The sequence below is a fragment of the Dermacentor andersoni genome, chromosome 1 (genome assembly GCF_023375885.2).
Source record: "Dermacentor andersoni chromosome 1, qqDerAnde1_hic_scaffold, whole genome shotgun sequence".
Lineage (NCBI taxonomy): Eukaryota > Metazoa > Arthropoda > Arachnida > Ixodida > Ixodidae > Dermacentor > Dermacentor andersoni.
This window is the reverse complement of record NC_092814.1, coordinates 64,848,361-64,869,029: the sequence shown is the minus strand read 5'-3', so window position 1 is coordinate 64,869,029 and position 20,669 is coordinate 64,848,361. Positions and strand designations below refer to the sequence as shown.

Here is a 20,669-nt window from a genome sequence, read left to right as displayed (position 1 = left end):
TCCAGAACTGATATCTAAGGCTCTACACAGACATAATGCACAAGTGAAAAGCAACCTGTGGTTATAAACACACACACACACACACACGTATATATATATATATATATATATATATATATACATATATACGCAGGATACATAAGCGTGAACATGAAGCACATGCATTAACAATATAGTCCATCAAAGAACTCTGTGATGGCATCTACACAGTTCTCCCACAGCGCTAGAATTAACGGCTTATCTTGCTCTTGACACAGCACTTAGCAAGCACGTTGAACAATGCATTGAAGGATCTTTCGACATTCTCTGCGGGGCTTGTCGCCATCCGATCAATGAAAGGTCAGTCGGCACCAAGTGAAAAGGTGCAACCCCGCTAAAGGGGAAAAGCGAGGAGAAAAATATATTTATTTCTAACAAAATAGAGTGAGGTACCGTTAGCTTATCAGCAGTGAGTAGGAAGGCCGAGAATCTGACAGATTGTGACCACCTGGACAGCACGCCATCGTTTTCTTATTCGCAGTAATAAAAGTTACTAATTCGGAAAAATGTTAACCTCACTGTCAACCTCAATCCCTAGTGGAAGATCCTTAGTGGAAGTTCTCGCATTTGTTATCCGGCACAGTCTGCAGATGAGAACAGCGCGGATGTGGGGACATTCCGGGACGATTCGTCAGTCAGGAACAACAAAAACGAAGTTACTTGGGACAAGCTTCTTCCACTAAGAGACGTGGAATGCGGCACGAAAACTCGGGTACTATCGGCGATGGCTTTCCGACATGTAGTCAAAGCATGACGCATCCCAAGGCGACGGAGGGGGCGAGATAAGGTTACAGGTATGCGATCAACATACGCGCGCTTTCCACGCTCGCACTGTTGAGCTTGCGAAGGCGGCCGCACCGGCAGGTGAGAGTCCCGCGCCAAGTTGCGCTCTGTCCCGTGGGAGGCAGCGCTCGGTCCCCTCCTGGCGGCAGAGACGGCGGTCAGAGAGTGAGAGGCGCGCGCCTACTCTCGGCGCAGCGAGCGCGGCGTTGCGGTCGTTCGGGTTCGAGGCTAGACGCGCCGGCGGTGCGAGCGCGAGTGATCGTCTGCTCGCAAATGGAAAGAGCGCCTGCGCCTCTGCACTCCGCTGGTTCCCACAGACGGTGCGCGTGCTTGGCGTAACGAGTGCCTTGGATCTCCGTGACGCCTCCGCATGCGTTGAGGATCCGCCGAGAGTTTGTGCACGCCACGAACATGCCGTTATAGCGGCGGCCGCATCTGGGCCGACTGGCAGCAATGTTAAGGATTTCACTACCGTCGCCGGCGAGAGTTGTGTCATCGAAAAGTTCATCTAGCACCTGGTCGCTCCTGTAACTGACAAGCTGCTGTTTTTGTTTCGTTGTTTTTTCTTCCGTGCCTGTCTCTTGCTTGGGACATTCAAGTGACCTGCATCAACCATGGACATCTTGCCGAGTGGAAATATCTTTCATGAGCTGCAAGCGATCCACGACACTGGTTTTTTCCCAGCCCAGCCGTCGCTGGAGGATTTCTGGCAACAGGTCAGTCAGTGTGGGCGTGCGTGCTTTCGTGTAGTTGTTTTTCCTAAGCGACATTGCATCAATGGTGCTACAAGCACTGACAACACGATCCATGCCGGTAATTGAAAGTTCTGGCCACCTTCTGCTCAATATTTTTTTTTTTCTCCGGCATTCCGTATGTTGTCTTTGCTTGGCGCCACCTGGCATTTAGTGTCGTCACGTCTGTAGAGGCCGTTTGATGTGTCGCGGGTTATGCATGTTTTGCTTTGCCGAAACACTTCTCCGTTTCGGAGCTGGGAGCTTCCGTGTTTTCACCTGCTGTTCGTCTAAGAATATTAGGCGCACGGCGTGGAGGTCTGAGCAGCTGTCCCTCACCTGCCCTGGAAACGGGAAGTCTCCCCCGTCTGGTGTCGTGTTCCGCAATGCCCCGGTGTGCGGAAGGCTAGCGCGCGCCTTTGCCACCGGCCGTTTTCAAACGGGCCGCCGCCGGTGAGGCGCTATTTTCGAGCCTTTTTCCCGCGCGGCATCACGGGACCTCGCGCCGATGATCTTGCGCGCCGGCCTTGCGATGTCTGCGGCGCATTTTTTTGTTGCGTGTCCCGTCCTCGCTGTTATGTTGCCCAGTATTTCTAAACCCTGACCGCTGCGATTGGATCGTGAGATGAGTATGAAGCGGTTGGTTCCGATTGGGGTCAGCGTTAACTCCGAATCGTGTAGAGGAGTCTTCCTTCTCATGTGCGGACTTTTGTTCTATCTCTCTCTCTCTCTCCCCGTCGTTCGCTGGCGTCCCGCCGGCGGGATCGTTGGCGCGTCGGGGGTTTCGTCGCCGCCGCCGCCGTCGGATGTCAGTTTTTGTTCGTTGTGTTCTCGGTCTTCAACGCTGCTCGCTGAGCCGCCCTGTCTACTGGGGCGGCTATTGTATATATATATATATATATATATATATATATATATATATATATATATATATATATATATATATATATATATATATACACACACACACACACACACACACACACACACACACACACACACACACACACACTGTTACCGCACCGTTGACGATCGTCTCACTGGCGCGTATCGCGAGTTTGAACCGTGCAGTCAGATAGTTCGATTAATATCACGGGCTGGATGGCCCTTACGTAGTGCGCATTGGATTTTAACCAGAAAGAAAGTTCCACATTAATATAAACGTCATCATTTGTGCTATGTAACATTAACGTACATGTGTTCCGCTGCCCGTTCGAATTAAATCCTGCGCGCATGCACTCCGATTAAGGATGCGTTACACAGTGTATGCCTCCGTACATGTATAGTGCGTATGGCTGATGAGCCATTGCGGCGTGGCATATTAATTTTTCCACGTTAAATTTGTGCACATCAAAGATGAGGACAGATTGTCGGTTTAACCGGTAAAGATTTTTATCCGACCGATTGATGGTCTTGAATCGGTGAGTAAGGAAGCTCACGAGTCCTGCCTAAACTGTGATCAATATAACATCCTATTATATTATTGCCCGCGATCCATTTGGACCAACCGTAGTTAGTCATGAGGTAAATTTCAATTACTTCACTTTCTTCCATCGATGCATGCTCTTTTGTACTGTACATGCCAAAACTATACGTTATCAGTGAAATAACAGCAATAGATCGCAGCAATGCGTGCGAAATTTACTGACGGCAATGGGGCAGTTAAGAAAAGCAGCTCAGATTTCTTTTTTTTTTTCTCTGTGCGTAGTGTGCATGTGTTTATTCTGTGAGTAAAAAGTAGCGAAATACGTGTGATTCATTCTACAGCAAAAGTAAGGAACCACTGTGCCTTCCTGAAATGACCTGCACTTGCGGCCCAATTTGCACTATTCGTATACGTTTAAGAACAGCATCATCACGAGAAACGAAAAAAAAAAAAGACGTTTGAAACGAGAGGCTTGTACTTTTGTTATCAGATGTAATATCGCCGTAAGAGATTAACAGACCACGGGAACCGTGACTAAATGTAATTTGATACCCGGCTTGGGCGCGACTTTCACACTAAGAGCTGCGCCACTGCGCCCTTACTGGTCAAGTGCAGATTGCGTTCAACTACAGGATGCATGCTTTGTATTGCGTGGAATTCCAGTGTTCGCGTGACGAGAGTGGTACGTAAATTTTCGCTGGCGTTCGCGCGCCTGCGTCAGCAATACGAGAAACGTCATTCAGTATGTCGGAGAAAGTTATCGAGGCTGATAGATGACAGATTGGAGTGGTTACGCGTGTAGCCGTTCGCGTGGCATATGCTACATTGGATGGTGAGTATGGAAAAAATAAGAGAATTCAGAACGATGTGAGGGTGTCAAAACAGAGCAAAACTGGGTTTTTCAGGGAGATTTTGTAAAACAGAAAGGAGCTATGCGGGGGAAAATGACCGATAGAAAAGGACAATTTGCAAAGTTTCATGCGTTGGCTTTCCCTGAATGCTCTATTTCAGCGAGAGAGAGAGAGAGAGAAGGAAAAGAAGGGAAAAAAGTTGGTCCTCAGATTGCATTTCTCCACAAACACAGAACGCTTAGCAGCAAAACGCGTAGGAACCCACAGGGTTAAGCTTACGCGGCCTCGATTGCTTGCGTTTTTCTTTTCACAAGTACTATTTTCACAAGTACTATTTTCACAAGTACTATTTTCACAAGTACTATCTCTCGCGCCTGTTCATCAGAATTAGGTTGCGTCTGCAACGTGAACATGAAACGTGTACCGTGTTTCTTATCGTACTTACGTAATAAAGATTGTCTGAAAGTGTTTGTAAACATTCTCAGTCGACAGAAAGTGCCTCTTGGAGCTTGCCACGTTTTCAGCCAGAAAATCTTGAATCTGGTAATTGGACAACAGGGAAAAAGTGTCGTTAGACATTCTGGGTGTCTTTATGCATAAACAACATATACACTGGAAACAGCAATATTTATGAAATAGAACATTTTGACGTTTTTGTAGTTAACCGGTGCTCTGGATGTTTTGGTTTGGTTATCGTTTTTTAGACCTGAAGGTAGGTAGCATCGATGCTATTTAAGTTTACAGGAAAAATCGGTGTCATCTGGCGCCGAAATAGCGTATATATATATATATATATATATATATATATATATATATATATATATATAATATATATATATAATACGGTTCGCTTCGGTAAATTTTATTCCACGTGATGACAATTTTAGGTCTTACGGACAACATTCAAAACATCCCAGCGCTGATGGATATTGCCGTTATTTAGGGCGAACAGCGCCTGTTACCTATAGGATAGAAATATATGCGAATTTATAAATGCTCCGTAGTGTTCCTCGAAATGCTAAGCGACAACCACATGAAAAATATTTTCGGCGTAATTCAGGCACGACACCGCAACTGTCGTCGGCGCTGCCATTTCACACTGCTCGATATACTGTGATGACCAAAATGCAAACCACGGTGTTGAAGCTTTTCAGCTGGCCATCGCACGGAACACCCGTCGGAATCGCAACGCGGTCATCGAACGTGCGTTAATATCGACGCTGCTGCGACTGCAGGCGCTGAAACGCCGAAAATACGCCGAAAGCGTGTTCCTTGTGGTTGCCGCGGCGCCGCCCGGCGTCTGGGGAACGCGTACAGCGAATAGCAGTGCGGTGTCCTCCTTCTCCCTTTCCTTCCGGTCGCATGCACCGCCCTCTCTCTTAGCTGCGAACTTTTGCAATACTCTTACGAAAAAAAAAAAAAAATAACGACAACAGCATGCCCCAAAGTCTAGACCGAGCGGCGGCTACAAAGTTGTTTTGTCGAGCTATATACTCGTATACAATGTGACCGACGCTGTGACGACGCAGAGGCTAGTTACTGCTACTACCGCGTCGGATCCCCAAGGGCAGAGTTCAAGAAAAGCTGCACTGCGTACGTGCGGGTTCTCTCTCTTTCTTTCTTTTATGAAAGCGACGATTAAAAAAAAAAAACAATAGAAAGCAAGAGGACAGCGGACGCAGGTGAAAACAGAGTCAACTCTTTTTAGTTGCTGGGCGTACGCAACTCTGTCGGCTCATTAGATTGGTTGCCGGACAGGCAGTTTGCTCTAAGCTTGAAGTGCTAACTGCTCGTTGACTCGTTTAATGTGCTATGAATTTCACTGTTCGCCATCAAGGGCAACTTTACTCCGCTACACGTGAATCAGCTGCGCTATCTTTTTTTTTCTTTTTCATCGCGCTCAAAAGTTTGTAAAATATCAGAATTAGAAACTCGTGAACACCCGAGCCGTCTTAATGTAACTCGTACTCATTCTACAAGAATAGAGAGAGAGAGAGAAGGGAAGAAGGAAAGGCAGGGAGGTTAACCAGACTGAGTCGAGTTTGCTACCCTACACGTGGGGAGGGGAATGGGGAGTGAAAGAGAGAGAGAGAGAGAGAGAGAGAGAGAGAGAGAGAGAGAGAGAGAGAGAGAGAGAGAGAGAGAGAGAGAGAGAGAGAGAGAGAGAGAGAGAGAACTTAGGTGTAGGATGTCTATAGTCGGGCACTCAGGTCTGTTGCCTTCAGGTAGTGAAAAAGCGCTCGAACTGCTTTCTGCGCTAATGAACTGTGAGGCCCGGCTCCCAAGATCTTCGCTTCCGTAAATGGCCTGTCATCCAGTCTATTCAAGGCACACTGGAGAGTCTCACGTTTATTATAGAAGCGAGAACAGTGGCACAGAAGGTGACTGATGGTCTCTTCACACTTGCACTTAGCGCACATTGGTGAATCCGCCATTCCATACCATTCTCGTGACCGACTGGCAATACAAGAAAAAATCTGCAGCTTGAAGTAGCTCATTAGTGGATCAAATGTCCGTAGCCGTTTACGATCACTAACCACTTAGTTAATACGCCAGTTCATTTCACAGCTCGTAAAGATTCGTGTAATCTTTGTGCCACGGTGGGGGCGTGCAATCGCAGACATTATTTAATTAACTTTCTTTGTTCAATTATATATTTTAGCGTCCACTCCATTATTCGGAGCAGACCGAAAGACGAATACGCACCTCTTAATATGCCGCCGCCTTCCAGGAGCTCATCGAACCGCAAGTGTAAAGCGAGCAGGTTATTGTTACGATGGCACTAGAGGTTTCTGTAGAAGAAATTGCGGTCTTATATCTTGTGATAGCTGTTTGGTACGCAACGTCAATGGTTATGTAGCGTCTCTTTAGGGACATTTGTCTTGGCAGAGCGACTCCCACACAAAGTACCACGAAGTGCACTGTTATACTGCGGATAGTGATTGTCGTTTCATTTATGTTGTGAAGCGATGTGCCGCTTGCGCGAGGTACAGCACTTCTGCTCCATCACCTATAGAAGCTGTTGCAATGTCCTCAGACCCTTCTGGTATATTGTCCGTTTACAGGTGGTGGATGAATGTCAGTTCATGCGTGTTAGCAGTACGGTTTAACGCATTATGTAAGGCAGGAAAAGGCCTTTGGGTGCACGGCCTGTGAGGCTTATACAGAAACGGCATTCGGAGGTCTTCACAACGGAAACACATTTGGCCGACAGCACAAAGGATACTAAGTCGCAACGTTGATCGGTCACGTTTGCGATCAGCGTTCATTCAACGAATGACAGCCGTCGAGCATCTTGTGCTGCATATAACGTCCCGGTCGTTTCTCTACTTGAATGGCTGAAGGAGTACTTGATACTCTGACAAGTGGAGCCATTTCGAACGCCGTAATCTGTTGTCTAACGTAGGTGAACGCCCTCACAGGGCTGGTCATCTGTTCCACTAAATATTTACTTATGTAGAATGGCCGCTCTCATGTACCGTCTGCGTGCGGCGGTTCTCCACATGTGCCCATCAAGTGGTCCCCTAATTTGTACACAAAATTAAATTAAGGGAAAAGAGAGGGGGGGAGGGGGAAACGCAAAAAGAAATGTATATAGGGCTTTGTGCTCCTGAAACCTATAGGTTCAGAGCTTTCGCCGAATGTTCAACATATTTTAGTCTATTTTGCTCCTTGAATTTAGGGCAGCATAAGAGCCGGCAGAAACTGCATTTTTGTTGCATGCTGGCGTAACCGTTTGGATTTGTGGTTGCGGATGGTACAAAACACCACTGACTCCATCAGTGGTGTTTCTTGTGCCGTACGTGCATCCCTTAGTCGCTACTGCACGGGCCTGTGTCCTTCCAGACCAATTTAGTGAACAGAACGAGAAGCAAGAACTCCCTTCGTCTCTCTGGCGTTCATCTTAGTGCAGCACAGACGGCGCCAAGCGCGCTATGTAAAAAGAAAAAAAGAAAAAAAAAACGACGACCACCGTACACATCTCGTTGCGCACTACGGCGTCCGGCTGGCTAGACGGGTCGTTTCACATCAATTACGCTATTTATCCGCTTCCTTCCTCCTTTAATTAAAGTCTGCGTAACCGCATCTCAAGCCGGGCCATCGCTGCCCATGCAGGCGATTCGCAGCGAAGAAAGAAAAAGGCAGTGTCAATACTTGGTCTTTATTGTGAACGGTTTTTGGGGTGAATAGCATTATTTGCTCCCAGCTGCGAACGGCTTTCTCGCTTCTTCGGTTTCCTTTCTGCGTGCTCTTGCTCGCTGCCTAGCGAAGTATTAGCCGTTTAGCTTCCGATGCGTTTCGGTAAGCGTCAGCTTGATGGAGTTAAAAAAGAAAATAAGGATAACAACGCGCGTATTACGTTTTCTCTGAAAGGGGACGCGACCACAGACGGGGATATACTTCGTGACTGTTTATCGGGTCCCAGGATTAGGGGAGAGTGCGTCGCTTCCCCTTAGCACGTGCAGCTGCGTCAAGAGCCGTATTAATGACTGATTTCAAGAAATGTTATTACTGCTGACGCGATTTGTCATGGAACACTTTGTTGCCGCTTTTTGGCCTCTAATGGTATTGAGATGATCCGTGTACCTAAATTTTCCATCGGCAGAAGCTCGACCGAAGCATGTAGTTGTAACGGGAAAAGACAACGGGGTACAGTGCATGTTGGAGCGCTAGATAGACTATGATTGGGCTGGTGTGGTTAACCACGAAGTTAAGGTGCAACAATGTTTTGCACGGCGATTAACGGTGCTCTATTGAGAAACACAGTAAAGCGGTAAAAAGCAACGCATCTGGCATTAGACATATCCGTGAGCCTTGAAATAAGCACTTCGACGTAAAAGTTCCCCTACATAAAATGGTTGGGTGCAAACATTTCAGCAGTGGCGAACGTGCTTGCACACGGAACTTGCTTTCTTAATTTCTTATTTACAATGAAGGCATCGTGATCGCACTACTGTACTGTAGAGGGATTCATCCTGCGATGGAGATGCTCCTGTGTCATGGTGTAGTTTGTTTATGAACCCGCTGGCCGTTACAGTACTGAGGCCTGATAAAGAGCGTTTACGTCTTTACCTTTGAGTAACTGACTATTTCATTATAACCGGCGCATCATATTATGCAGACATGCAAAAAAAAAAAAAGGCGACGACTAAAAGTAGCAGTGAATATAATCAAAGTGACTGCAGGATCCGCAAGGAACGACTGCATAAGAGCTTAATCTTAAAAACACAGCAGAGAAGCACTTTTTCGGTGCAAAGGCCGTGGATTTGAACTCAGCGGGAATGCGCACACATGATCGGCTGCCTGTTGCGACATCTGAGGCGCTGCCGATTGTGTTAAGTGAGTGACCTCGCGAGGTCGTTGAACAGGCATCGTTCTTCACTCTTTTTTTTTTTCTCTCTCTCTCTCTCTTTCTCTCGCTCTGTTCACATATCTGCATGCCGCGCCATATGGTTCATTACAAAGATTTGAAAAAAAAAAAGAAAGGGAAAAGAAACACCGACAGCCGAGGAGCGAAAAAGACAACACCAACGGCGCTCCTCTTGTGTCCGCGTTGTTTTCTTTTTCTTTCTTTTTTTTTTTGCTGACGTTGTTTTAGTTTTTTTTTTTTTACACCTGCATTTTCAAAATTCGGGATCTCTCCCCAATACGCTCATCTGTCATTTTAAGGGGTTCATTACACTCACTTTCACGATAGGCGTGATCCATCGCACTTATCGTGCCACACTCGCATTTTTACAATGGAACAACTGGGTAGTACTGTTCTTCGCATAGCTGAGGTAGAGTTCAGATTGCTTTATATCCCTATATATATATATATATATATATATCGCCTTGATGCAGCGCCAGCGTGCGATCGAGTTCAAACACACGAGCTACGCACCCATGTTCGAGGGCACCGAACGTTGTGGCCGCACAGCGTGTCGCGTGTAGGTGAGCACTCGCTCCGCATGTCAACGACATTCGTGACGCCTTTCTGTTGAACAAAGGGGTGGCAAATAACTCTGAGCGCCCGCAAGGTTCGAGAACTTCTTCTTTTTCTTTCTTTTCCTTTTTTTTTTATACATGGTCTTCTTACCTTTAGCGTTGCGTGACTCCGGTGGTCTCCTTGCGCTAAGTAAGCGCACTGTGCCCTCTGATTGATAGCATTCGGTATTGATCCTCTCTTGTCCCGCTTTTTGTCCGTCCGTCCCTTTGCCTGTTGCTAGTCGTCGGAGTGTAGTCGGCGCAGAAAGAGTCGTCGAATCGCTGAACAGCAACGCATACTTGGGGCCGGCGCCGCTTCTTCGATACGCAACTCCTGTCTGGTCTGAAAGCGCTCCGGCGACGCGCTGATCCTGTTGGGCAACGCAGCCAGACGATGAGACGAGGCTTCCGCGTCTTTGGCCTTGCACTGCTGCAAGGATCGAAGATTTAGATTCTACGTATATGCTAAACTCTCGAAGCGAAAAGTAGTTAGTAGTTTAGGCCACCTAATACGCGGTCACAAAAATTTCTTCCTGTAATCATCAAACTGAAAAAGGGGAGGGATATTTGCGCGAGTGATGTCTCATTGTATAGTTAGTGTATCGTGGGTGTGGGTTATACGCGTACACCATCTGTGCTCAGTGTGCTTTGCTTCTTAGGAAGTTCTACTTCTAAGGAGCCGACAAGAAGTTCACCGCTGTATATTTGAGCTCGCACTCAACGGAAACGCGTCGTGAATTGCTGTTGCATGACGATTTCCATCCCACTGCCGTCACGCCTAATGTCAGCTGCCTACCCCTGCTCCTCCGCGATCAGGGATTGCGCAAACGCCTTGGCCGGGTTTTAAAACGGAAAATGGGAGGATTTGTGCGTCTCGGCCGGCGCGGGTCGTTTTCGTCCATCCCCTGGATCCCGTCGCGCTCTTTTTCGCATCTCCGCAGGGGGTACGTAAATGGCGCTGCGTCTCCTTGTGCACGCTCGAGCGCTACTTCGAAAATTGCCATGGAGCCCCGACAGCGCGTTCGTAAAAAAGTGCGGGATGCGTGAGAGAGAGGGACAGGGAGTGGGAACAAGCGTTTTACACCGAACGAAAAAACGATGCCCAAAAGCAGGAAGGCGGAGAAATATTAGATTCGCCATGCGGAGAAGAAAAAGAAAGGTAGGGGGGTGCGCATTGAACGATCCCCCCCCCCCCCCCGGCCTTTTTGTGCGGCAAGCGTGTGCAGCGGTAGTGATGCTCTGCGCGCCCTCCCTCGGCTCTCTCGCTGATTAGCGGGCCCGATTGAGATACGACAGACGCATGTTTTAGCGTGGAACCCGCGCCGATGACTCTTCGCCGGCGTTCCGCCGCTGCTGCTGCTTTAGCGACGAGACGCTCGCACGGCCGCCGCCCGTATGTATACGCGAGCGAACAGGTGCTGCCGTCCAGGCGCTGTTGGGGAGAGGCAGCACGGAAAGGACAAGAGATGCGGGAGGTAAAAGAAAGAAAGAAAGAGCGAAAACAGAGCGGACCGAAGACCATGACATAATTTATTTACTTAGCTCAGCATATGGCTTGTCTGGCACGGGTTGGCGCTGCCCCCCCTTCGCCCGCTCACCCCTTTCCTTCTAAAAGGGTTCGCCAAGCAGCCACTTTTAGGCGCGCCACGGTTAAATGGAGCGCAGGCGGCGGATGGCCGGCAGCTGACGAGCTCCGCTGCTTGCTGCCTTTCCTGCCTCTCATCGTCGTGATCGGGCAGCCAGGATCATACACCTGCTTGCTTCCACGAGTGCGCCGGAAACGCTGCAGGAGCTCCTTCGGTTTGCCATGCGCTCATTTGTTATGCTACGGCCTGAAAGCGTAATGCACGCGACTGCGCCCGCGTGTAGCTTTAAAGCGCTTTTATCTATAACCTATGAGTGTGTTCCGTGCCCGCCTTTGCGCGGCTCTAAACACGCACGCACAAGCAAAGTTGTGTTCGTTGCCCTCAGGCACTATTATTTTATCATATAGTACGGCATCGTGACGGCTCCCGCTGCTCTGGAGAATGAAATGGATCGTTACGAAACACGGCCCCAAGCACCCGTGGGAGAACGCTGCTTCAATTTTAACGTGTAGCGCCGAATCGTCAAAAAGCAGACGGCTCGAGGCAGCATAGCGGACAGGTCATCCTAGCTCTCACGGCTATAATGCGACCTGGAGGGAGGACGGAGCTGTCTGTACCACTCGTGGCTTTGAACAACTGAAGAAAGAGAGAAAAGCAAGACAAGTGGCGTGTTTTCTTCCCTTCGCTTCTTTTTATTTATATGTGCGTGTTCGGCGGGGGTATCATAAAGGCCTCTTCATCAAGTCGGCTTTTTGTTCGTTTTGGATCGGTGATTAGTGCTTGCCTCGCGTGCTTAGGGACATACACGTAAGCAAGATTGCGGCGGGCTCATCTTCTGCGGCTCGCTGAGCCGCCCCCCTCGGATTTGTTGTCGTTTTTAGTTTTATCGATCCCGTCGAGATTGAGCGGATCAGGCGGTGCAGGTGTCTCGAGAAGCGATTAAGCCCACGTAAGAACAAGCAAGAAAGGGCAGGCGGAGTGTGGGGAGGGGGGGGGGGGGGATATATTAGAAACAAAGTAAGAAAGGAAGAAAAAAAAAAACAAGAAGCCGATAAGCCCCGGTTCTCCTCCGCCGAGAAAACAGGTTTTCCCGGCGGGAAAGTTTGATTACGCGGCCGCGCAGTTCGCAAGCCGTGGCGCCCGCAGTAGCAAAGCCGCGACGGGGGGTTCCGCCAAGAAGCAACAGTGCCTACACACGTGCGATCAGGGACGCCACCCCTCGTTTCGAGCCCGCGGAGCGAGGGCAGCAGCAATGCTTGAAACAATGCGACAGCGTAGCCAACGCGCGCGTCTGGTCCGGCGGGGCAAGGCGCGCTCTGTCGCCTCGCTTCCGCGTGCGTCTTTTCACGCGCAGTCCCGCGGGGTCCAGCTTTCGCCGAGACCTCCGTTCTTTTTTTTTCTTTTCGCCTTGCCGTGCCTATCTGGACTGTCCACCGCTGTACATAACATGCAGGGGAAAAAAAAGAAGCGCCCCTTCGGGCAGAAAGAAGACGCGCCGCTGACTTTCAACTGCACTTGCCCTGGGCTTTCCAAGTCACCTTTTTTTTTTTTATCTTTCCCGCATTCCAAGCCAGCGATAGGTGAACAGAATGTGTTATGTGGCGGTCCTGAGGCGCGTACTTCTAAACAACGGGGCCGCAGAAGAGAGGCGCCGCCGATTGCATGCTGCGGTGGTTGTCACGGGTAATTGGATCACGTACCCGTCTCAACTGGGCCCTTTTCTCTACGGACCGAGTGCTTGTGACGCGATGGTTCCTTGGCTGCGCCTTCGGCAACGTCGGAGCCTGTCGATGGTGGGATCCTCTTCTTCCTCGTCTGCACCCTCGAGCTGGACCGACGGTCTCGCGTTGTCCTGATCAGCCGTGCGCGAACGTTCATGCAGGCAGCTTACTATCGCTATAGCTGTTGTCGGAAACGTTCTTCATATAATCCCATGTTCTCAACCTATGGAAGCTTTATACACATTCTTTTTTTTTCTTCTTTTCTCGTCAGCTACAGTGGTTACAATATATTACGCTGCGATTTGTTATTGAAAGCAGGGCGCGTAGTTACGTTCCAGTTGACGCAGTAGTACACCATTTAAACATTGAGTGAGGATTAACGAAACAAGCGCGAGATTTCTGTGTGTTTACTCTGTGATTTTTGCGCGCCTACTCTGCGATATCTGTGCGGTTCTGTTGTGAAGCAATGGAAGCGCACACTATCAAGGGTGTGGCTTCGCATTTATTTTGACCCCATAAGCGCAAGTTTGGATCTAGATCTGTAGCATTTGTACCAGAACACGTATGTTCAACATGTATGTTTGGCGTGCACTTGACGTCGTAGAGGGTCGCCTGTTTAACGATTTCGCATCACTGCTAACCGTGCAGAGACTGACAAACTGGCAGCCCTATTGCCCACTCTTCTGGGGTGTAATATATTAGAGCCGCAATTTATTGCCCTCTACCGAGAAAGGCCACATACCGCACGTTCCCTCGGGGAAAACGAAAGCTCTCGAGGAAAAAATAAAAACAAAGTAAAGAAAAGCTTCCTCCAGAAGAGCTTCATTTGCGGAGGCCCTTAGTTCGCTTAGAGGCCCCTGTTAAAAAGCTACCGACAAAAGCAACAATGCCGAGGTGCTCGCTAGTGTCAAGAGGGCAGGAACATCTACAGCGGGAGACCCGAGTGAAACCGCAGCTCTGTTTGCGGAGGACTCGAGTCCGCCTGACGAACACCGCGGTCGTGTGTTGTATAGGTTCTTTGTCGCTGCCCTCTCCCGTAGCTGAAGGGAGAAAGCGCCTATACTCGGTGACTGTTAAGCGCGCATCCTTGTGCCATCTCCACTTTCTCACGCTTACTTTCTTCCCTTGCTTTTCTCTGACACTGGGATTTTCTTTTTCCTATTTTGTCGCTTGGCGCAAAAGCTATTTGGATAAGCGTGTGCTTGAAAATATTAGTTTTCTCTCGAAACCACGGAGAATGGCGGCAGGGAGAGCAAGCAACTCTAGTTTGTTGGCTGTCAGGAGTCCCCCTCGGCGCAATAGTAACGCAGGCGTCTATGAAAGTTGTCATTGCTCAGTTAGCAAAGCTGCCGTTTGAAGGAAGCGCCACCGCGCCTCATGCAAGTCCTACATCACCGAATGCAGCCGGCCGCCGCCTACACCTGGCGGCTGCTTCCGCACGTGCGCTGGCTCACGCGAGCAATGCACATCCGCCTTCGTTACCGCACTTGACGATGTCACCGCCGTTATAGTTATCTCCCATTGGATTGGGCTTTCTTTCGTTTATATATATATATATATATATATATATACAGCCTTTCGATAGCGAGCGTTTCCGCCTTATCTTACCACAGCAGGTGCGCATCTAAAAAATAAACTACGAAATTATATATCCGCGGTAGTGATGAGGCTAGATACGTAAGGTTGGGCTGTTTCCAGAAGAGGCCACGTCTCTGTGATTATTATTCACAGCGCAGCCTCTTGGAGGCGATCAAGTTTCTATAGCGCCATATGTACTACACCCCTTATTTCTGAATGATCATATTGCGTTTCGTCCTTGATTTCGCTCGTGAAAACGGTCCCAAAACTGAAACGTGCATGCCACTCAAGTTGCTGCGAGTTGTGCAGTAACGCTGTCGGGGAGAGGGTAATGGGAACTGGCCGGAAAATAAAGGCGCGTTGTGCTCGCTCTTCTACAAGCACGGCGCCGAAAAGCGGTCGGCCCGGCTTCGATCAGCGGCCAAGTCTTCATGTGGGAGGATCAATTAAGGATGTGCGGTCGTCATTAGCGGACTCGAGCCGGAAGGGCGACCGCAGCTGGTGCCTTAGCTGTCAGCGCGGGGCCTCCCGCCTGCTGCAGCTGCGGCGCCGTGCGCGCTGGCAGCTGGCGTTTGCGGCTCGCGCGAGCTCCCATGGGAAGGGGGGGGGCACGCGCTGGAGGAACCGCCCGAGGTTGATGCAAAGGCGCGCATGCAAAGGCGCGCGCGCGCGCCACCGAAGATGTAGCAGCTCCGACTCGGCGGATCTCACCGGCGCCGATGTGCCGGCATTTCGACACTGTGCACGGCACGGACGGGGAACTCGGATCCCGTCGCCCGTACCACGTTGCGGCGGCTGACGCCACTTCCGTCGCAGACGTGCACCGTGCACGCGCATCGGTACGGAACGGCGTCGCGAGTCCTGTCCGCCTTGCGCAAGCCCTCGCATGATCGAAGAAGCGCTTAGCCGCTCGCTGGCATTCCGTAAGGCCCCGTGTGGGGCTTCGTTCCACTGCCGAGGAATGCGGCGTGTGGAGGAGCATGCGCTGGTGGCACCGCGGTCCAGCAATCAAGCTTTCGAGTTGGATGGCGCATTCGCGCATTGCCGCGTCTCGGCTTTTATGTCTTATTGCACGCAGACCGAAACGGATTGAAATCGAGAGGCAGCGTAGAAATGAGTTCGGAAACGGGTCGGCCGTAAATTTTCAGCGTTGCAAGCTCCCGAGGCGTGTGCAACGTAGACTGTGTGTTTTTCGTCTACAGGGTATTGCAAAGACGTGCCATGTATAGGCGCTTCGTCTCTCTTTTTTTCATTCTTGTTTTCTTTTTCTTCCAGGCGTGCGCTGCATGTCGCCGGGCATCGCCATTTTTAACTATATCCCAGAGAACAGCGTGTTCTAGTTATGGTTGTATATGAACACAAAGTAACAGAACGTCTACCGCAACCAGAGAGCGATACGTATGTCATGCAGTGGACATAAAACATTTACTGCCGGCTGCATATAACGGTGCCGTCTTGTATTGCAGGCAGAAGTTCGGTACTTAAAGCACTCTCGGACGGAAACTTTCTCGCTGCCTCTAACCACTTGCTTTATTTTTATTTTTTTTCCCTGTCCGTGGCGCTCATGTTGACCGACGCATTTACGCGAAAGGGGGAAGAATTTCCTCTTCTTTTGTTATATCTGTCGACAGCACTGCTTTTGTACCGCGTGTGGGGACTGAAAAGTATACATTTTACAACCCCTGTGTATTCTTCTGTTCCAAGTCTTAGCCCTACTTTAATGTATTGCTCGTGCGATTTCAGTGAGCAGCTTTAGTTGAGGTCAGCCCTTTTCTGTCATTTTACGCATCCCTTGTCGCTGCATCTCGTATATAAAGCGTCAGCTTTGTGTCTCGTGTCGTATGTACGGAAGTGTTTCGTTTTCTTGAGGAACTCTCGCCTAAGCGTTTCCAGGTTTGTTTCCAATTTCTCACCTATACGACAAGCGGCTGCCGGCGTCGCGAACTTCCGCTGAAGGCTTGCTTTTTAATATAGCTGATACGAAAGTAGTCCAGCTGGGTTGGGTCGTTCTCACGTTTGCACATTCAACGTGAACGTTGAATGTGCAAGCACGAGATACACATGTGCAATGTGTATACTGTACGAATTATGCAGTGAATTTCGCAGCATGCAGTTTAAGTTTATGTGCGTTGAAGATGTATCTATGTTAGAGACAGCCGCACATATACAATCAGCTTGCGTTGTGTTTAGAGCGAGTAACGTCGCCGAAACTTTCGTGCATGTTAAGAAGGCGGCAGAAGCTCAGAAGGGCTGGTGCATGTCTCCCAGATTAGGACATTGCACGTCCCGGTGTCGACAAATAGAGGGTTTTAAAGCTATATTTCGGTATATTTGTAGCATTCTGACTAGCTTACTGAGTACGCGTGGAGACACCGGAGGGGTATAAATAGAACGGGACTAGATTCTCAGCCAACTATGCCAATCAATCGATTGGCTAAAGTGAAACTTCTTGCACAGATTGCAAGGCGAAATGGAGAGTTTCACGTGAACGAAACACGGTAAGTAGCGTTCTTTTTATTATTTGTACTGGTAATTACTGGAAGTGCTCGGCTTGGACGCGCAGTCTATACGCGTATGTCTGGGACCAGACCCGCCGCGGTGGCTCCGGGCATGGCTGTGGTGTTGCGCTACTGAGCACGAGGTCGCGGGTTCGACTTCCCGCCGCGGTGGCTTGATTCCGATGGGGGCTACAATGAAAAAAAAAAAAAAAAACCGCTCGTGTACGGTGCACTGGGCGCACGTTAAAAACCCCATGGTGGTTTAATTTAAAATCCCCTGCTTCGGCGTACCCCCCCCCCCCCCCCTTATAATCATAATCATAAATAATTTTCAAAATGTCAGTCGAAATGCATTGGTGTTCCAGTTACTTTCGTGCTTCAATGCATAAAACAACAGCTTCGTAAAAAAGTAACTGGAACGCCAATTCCTATCGACGGACACTTTGAAATTTAATATCTCGGAAATGGTGCTGTCCAGAGAATTCGTTCCAAGTGGATACGTCATGCGAACTCGGCGGCTGTAATTCGTAGATTGAAATATGTGGCGCTAAGGCATTAATTCAAAGGTTAATTAGCGTAATTATGCTGATTATTCAATTGAACATTTTGATTTGTCGTAGGAGTGATGGCCGCCTCATCGAGTAATTTAGACCAAGGGCTAGAATTGTGCAATCTGCCATAGATATGCAATCTTAAAAAAAAAACAAAAGACGTTGGTGCAGCTAAAAAAAAAAAACACCTGTACTATAATTCACGCCTTTTGTCAGAGCGCGTTTTGCCTTTTGTCAGCGAGTCCCGTAGAGAGGCACGGTGAAGTTGCCGCACGTTTGGAACGCTTGTGTTATGGTTTTTTTTTTCTTTTTTTTTTTTGCCTGCGGTATATCGCATGTACAAGTCAGAACTTTAGCAGCTCTCGAGAGCTGTGCGTGCACGGAGCAGGGTCACTCGTCGCGGTGCACGGAGCTTTCTCGCTGCTGCTGATCTCTTGACGCGGGGCTCACGGGCTCGAGCCTCGGCGGCCACATTTTGGAGAGGCAGCGCGTGCGCATCGCGAGTCTCCGCGAGGCGCTTTTTATAAAGTGAACCGGCGACCTAAATTAAGCCCCTCGTACGGGGCCCCCTTCCGATACATTCGTTGTCAGCCCCGGGGATGTCTTCGCCGTGCAGGAGCGGCGCTCACGGCGCGTGTCTGGGCCTCGCTCTGGGTCGGCACTGGGCGCGACACGCGTCGCATCAATCGCGCTCTAAAAGCGGCTCTGCGCTTTTCGACGATGTGCGCGCACGTGCGTCGTCCGCGGGTAATTTCCAGGGAGTCGGTCACTGGCGAGGCTGTATCGACCCGCGACAATGCACGCCGCGGTCCGAAATGACTCAGGGAGCGCGCCCCGGAATCGGCTGAGTCGCGGCCGGCCGGATGCTTCCTGCCGGACGCGGCTGACTCAGCCAATGCTGCCGGAACACGCTTTATTTGCGCCACGAAGCTTCCCGCTGCTTCCGGGCTGCCAGATCGTCCGCGAAGGCGCTGTTATTGCTCGCGCCGCGGGCTCGTGCGCCCGGTCGGTTCGTCACGTTTCCCTGCTTTCGTATTTCTAATCTAACCGTTCCTTACGTTGTCGCTCTTGTTGCTGCCGTTCTCCCTTTTTCGCTGTTTGCTCGGTGTCGGAAAGTCGGCTCATAAATTCGAGTGGACGTCGCCGCCTCTTCGTGCCTCTCGAGGAACGCCGCCTGCGTTTTCGGCGCCCTTCTCGCGCGCGTCCCGTCCTTCGCTCCCGGTCGGCCAGGCAGTTTGATTGCAAACCGCCGCCGGCGAACCACACCCGGTCGGCTTCGAATGCGTCTCCCGGTTAAAGGACCCGCGAATCCTGTAAAGAAAGAAAAAAGCGCTCTCCCGGGAGTAAAACATGTCGAGTAAGGAATGAGGAAATTCGAGGCGGTGTACCGAAAGTAAGAAGAAAGCGCGCCGGCCGTCCTGCACGGCTTGGAACGCAGTGCAGCGCGATGGAAGCTAATCCGTTTCCCAATAGCGAGCTCGAGAAGTCCGTTAATTGGGTTTCGTCGAAGCGAAACGCGGCAGGCCTCGTGCTACAAGTGCCCCGTTAGGTTTCAGGCATCGGCGCTTGCTTGGCGCGCTCTGAAGCTGTAAGCCATCACGCTTCGTCTGCCGATCCCTGTCCCGCTACCTGTTACTGGCGCTGTCTGCTTGACTTTCCCCTCCCCAACGCAGAACTTAATCAAGCTGCGCGTATTGTCGTGACGCCATATTTTGCTCGTGAACGTCAGGCCCGTCGATCAGAAAGTTTGCGATAGCAGCGAAAAAGAAAAAAACAAGAGTGGAAGTGTCTGACTGGACAGCTGTGTTGAATTGTTGTTGTTGAACGCCTGGACAGCTGTGTTGGTTTGGATGCCATTGGTCTGGAAGTGTACGTTCCTTAGACTGTTTAGTTTTAGGTTCGTTTTATATTTACCCGTTAGTATGTCTGCCTAGGAAAGTATAGTTACTGAAGTGCACTCGCCCTATTTCGTTGTTTTTAACCTGTCGTTGAAGGTGCACAGTTTTTCTCTAAATTTCTCGACTCATTTCCGTTTAATTTATGTCGCACGCCTTCATCTCACAACGGCTCACAGTGTCCTTCGTGTGTATATATAGTTGACAAGCAACACCGGTGATGGTCGAAGCTCTTCCTTTGTAATTGTGGTGGTGGTGGTGGATCGTGTTGTTGTAGCAGGCGGGGTTATATGGCCTGCGGTATACATAGCCGGCAATTGTTCCGCTTCCTACGAGTTGAGATCGGGGGTGCGTCACCAGGCGTCGATGAGCCCCGTGTCTCGCCGGAAGGCAATCAGCAGTCGTTGCACTCTCTTCCTGAGTGCCAGCGGCGTCTACTGTCGGGACAAACGGCGACATCAAAATATGTGACAGATTTATTCGCCGATTATATTGCGCAGGTCCTCGCTGCGCTGGTCTCTTGCAGTGGCGGCCGAGTATACATATAATTGACGCTAGTGCACAGATTGAGTGTAGCCCCTAATCTGCCTGACGACGGAGGTGGCTGTGTTAGAGTTGTGGCACAAATGCGCTTCAATTCTGTTAAGCCGTTGTGTATGCGTCACTCGCGCAGATTGCGTTTGAATCGTTCCATGCAAACGTACGTATGTCCGCAGGGGCGGACAGTTTACATACGCTCGGTCGTCTATGGGCAGTGCTCTATCCCGTTTTAACACTTTTCAAGGAAATATTTTGGTCATTTGGGAGGCCCTGTGCCTGGGAACCACCCGCGTCCTTTCTTCGCGAACGCACTGCAGCCACCACTTGTCTTACAGAAGAATATTCTCTTCAGGTTGCAGCATAGTCTGGCGAGAGGACATGCGTTTGGTTAATCGCGTCGCGTGTGTGTGGCATTCAAAGATGCAAAAATCTATCAGGCACTCTATAAGAGGCGCTCTTGAGCCACTCCGCGTCCGCTGACAGGAAAAAAATTGTTGCTTACT

General features: G+C 49.8%; 1 protein-coding gene across 1 annotated transcript in view; it reads left to right on the top strand.

Annotated features, from left to right (window-relative positions):
* The first annotated feature begins 1,049 nt into the window (after window positions 1-1,049).
* The window catches only part of LOC126543763 (Krueppel-like factor 6), a 389,300-nt gene continuing 369,680 nt past the window's right edge, over window positions 1,050-20,669 (top strand). Inside the window, exon 1 of the mRNA XM_050190868.3 lies at window positions 1,050-1,538. Coding sequence (XP_050046825.1) covers window positions 1,437-1,538 — 102 coding nt within the window. The 5' untranslated portion in view covers window positions 1,050-1,436. The remainder of the gene's footprint in view (window positions 1,539-20,669) is intronic.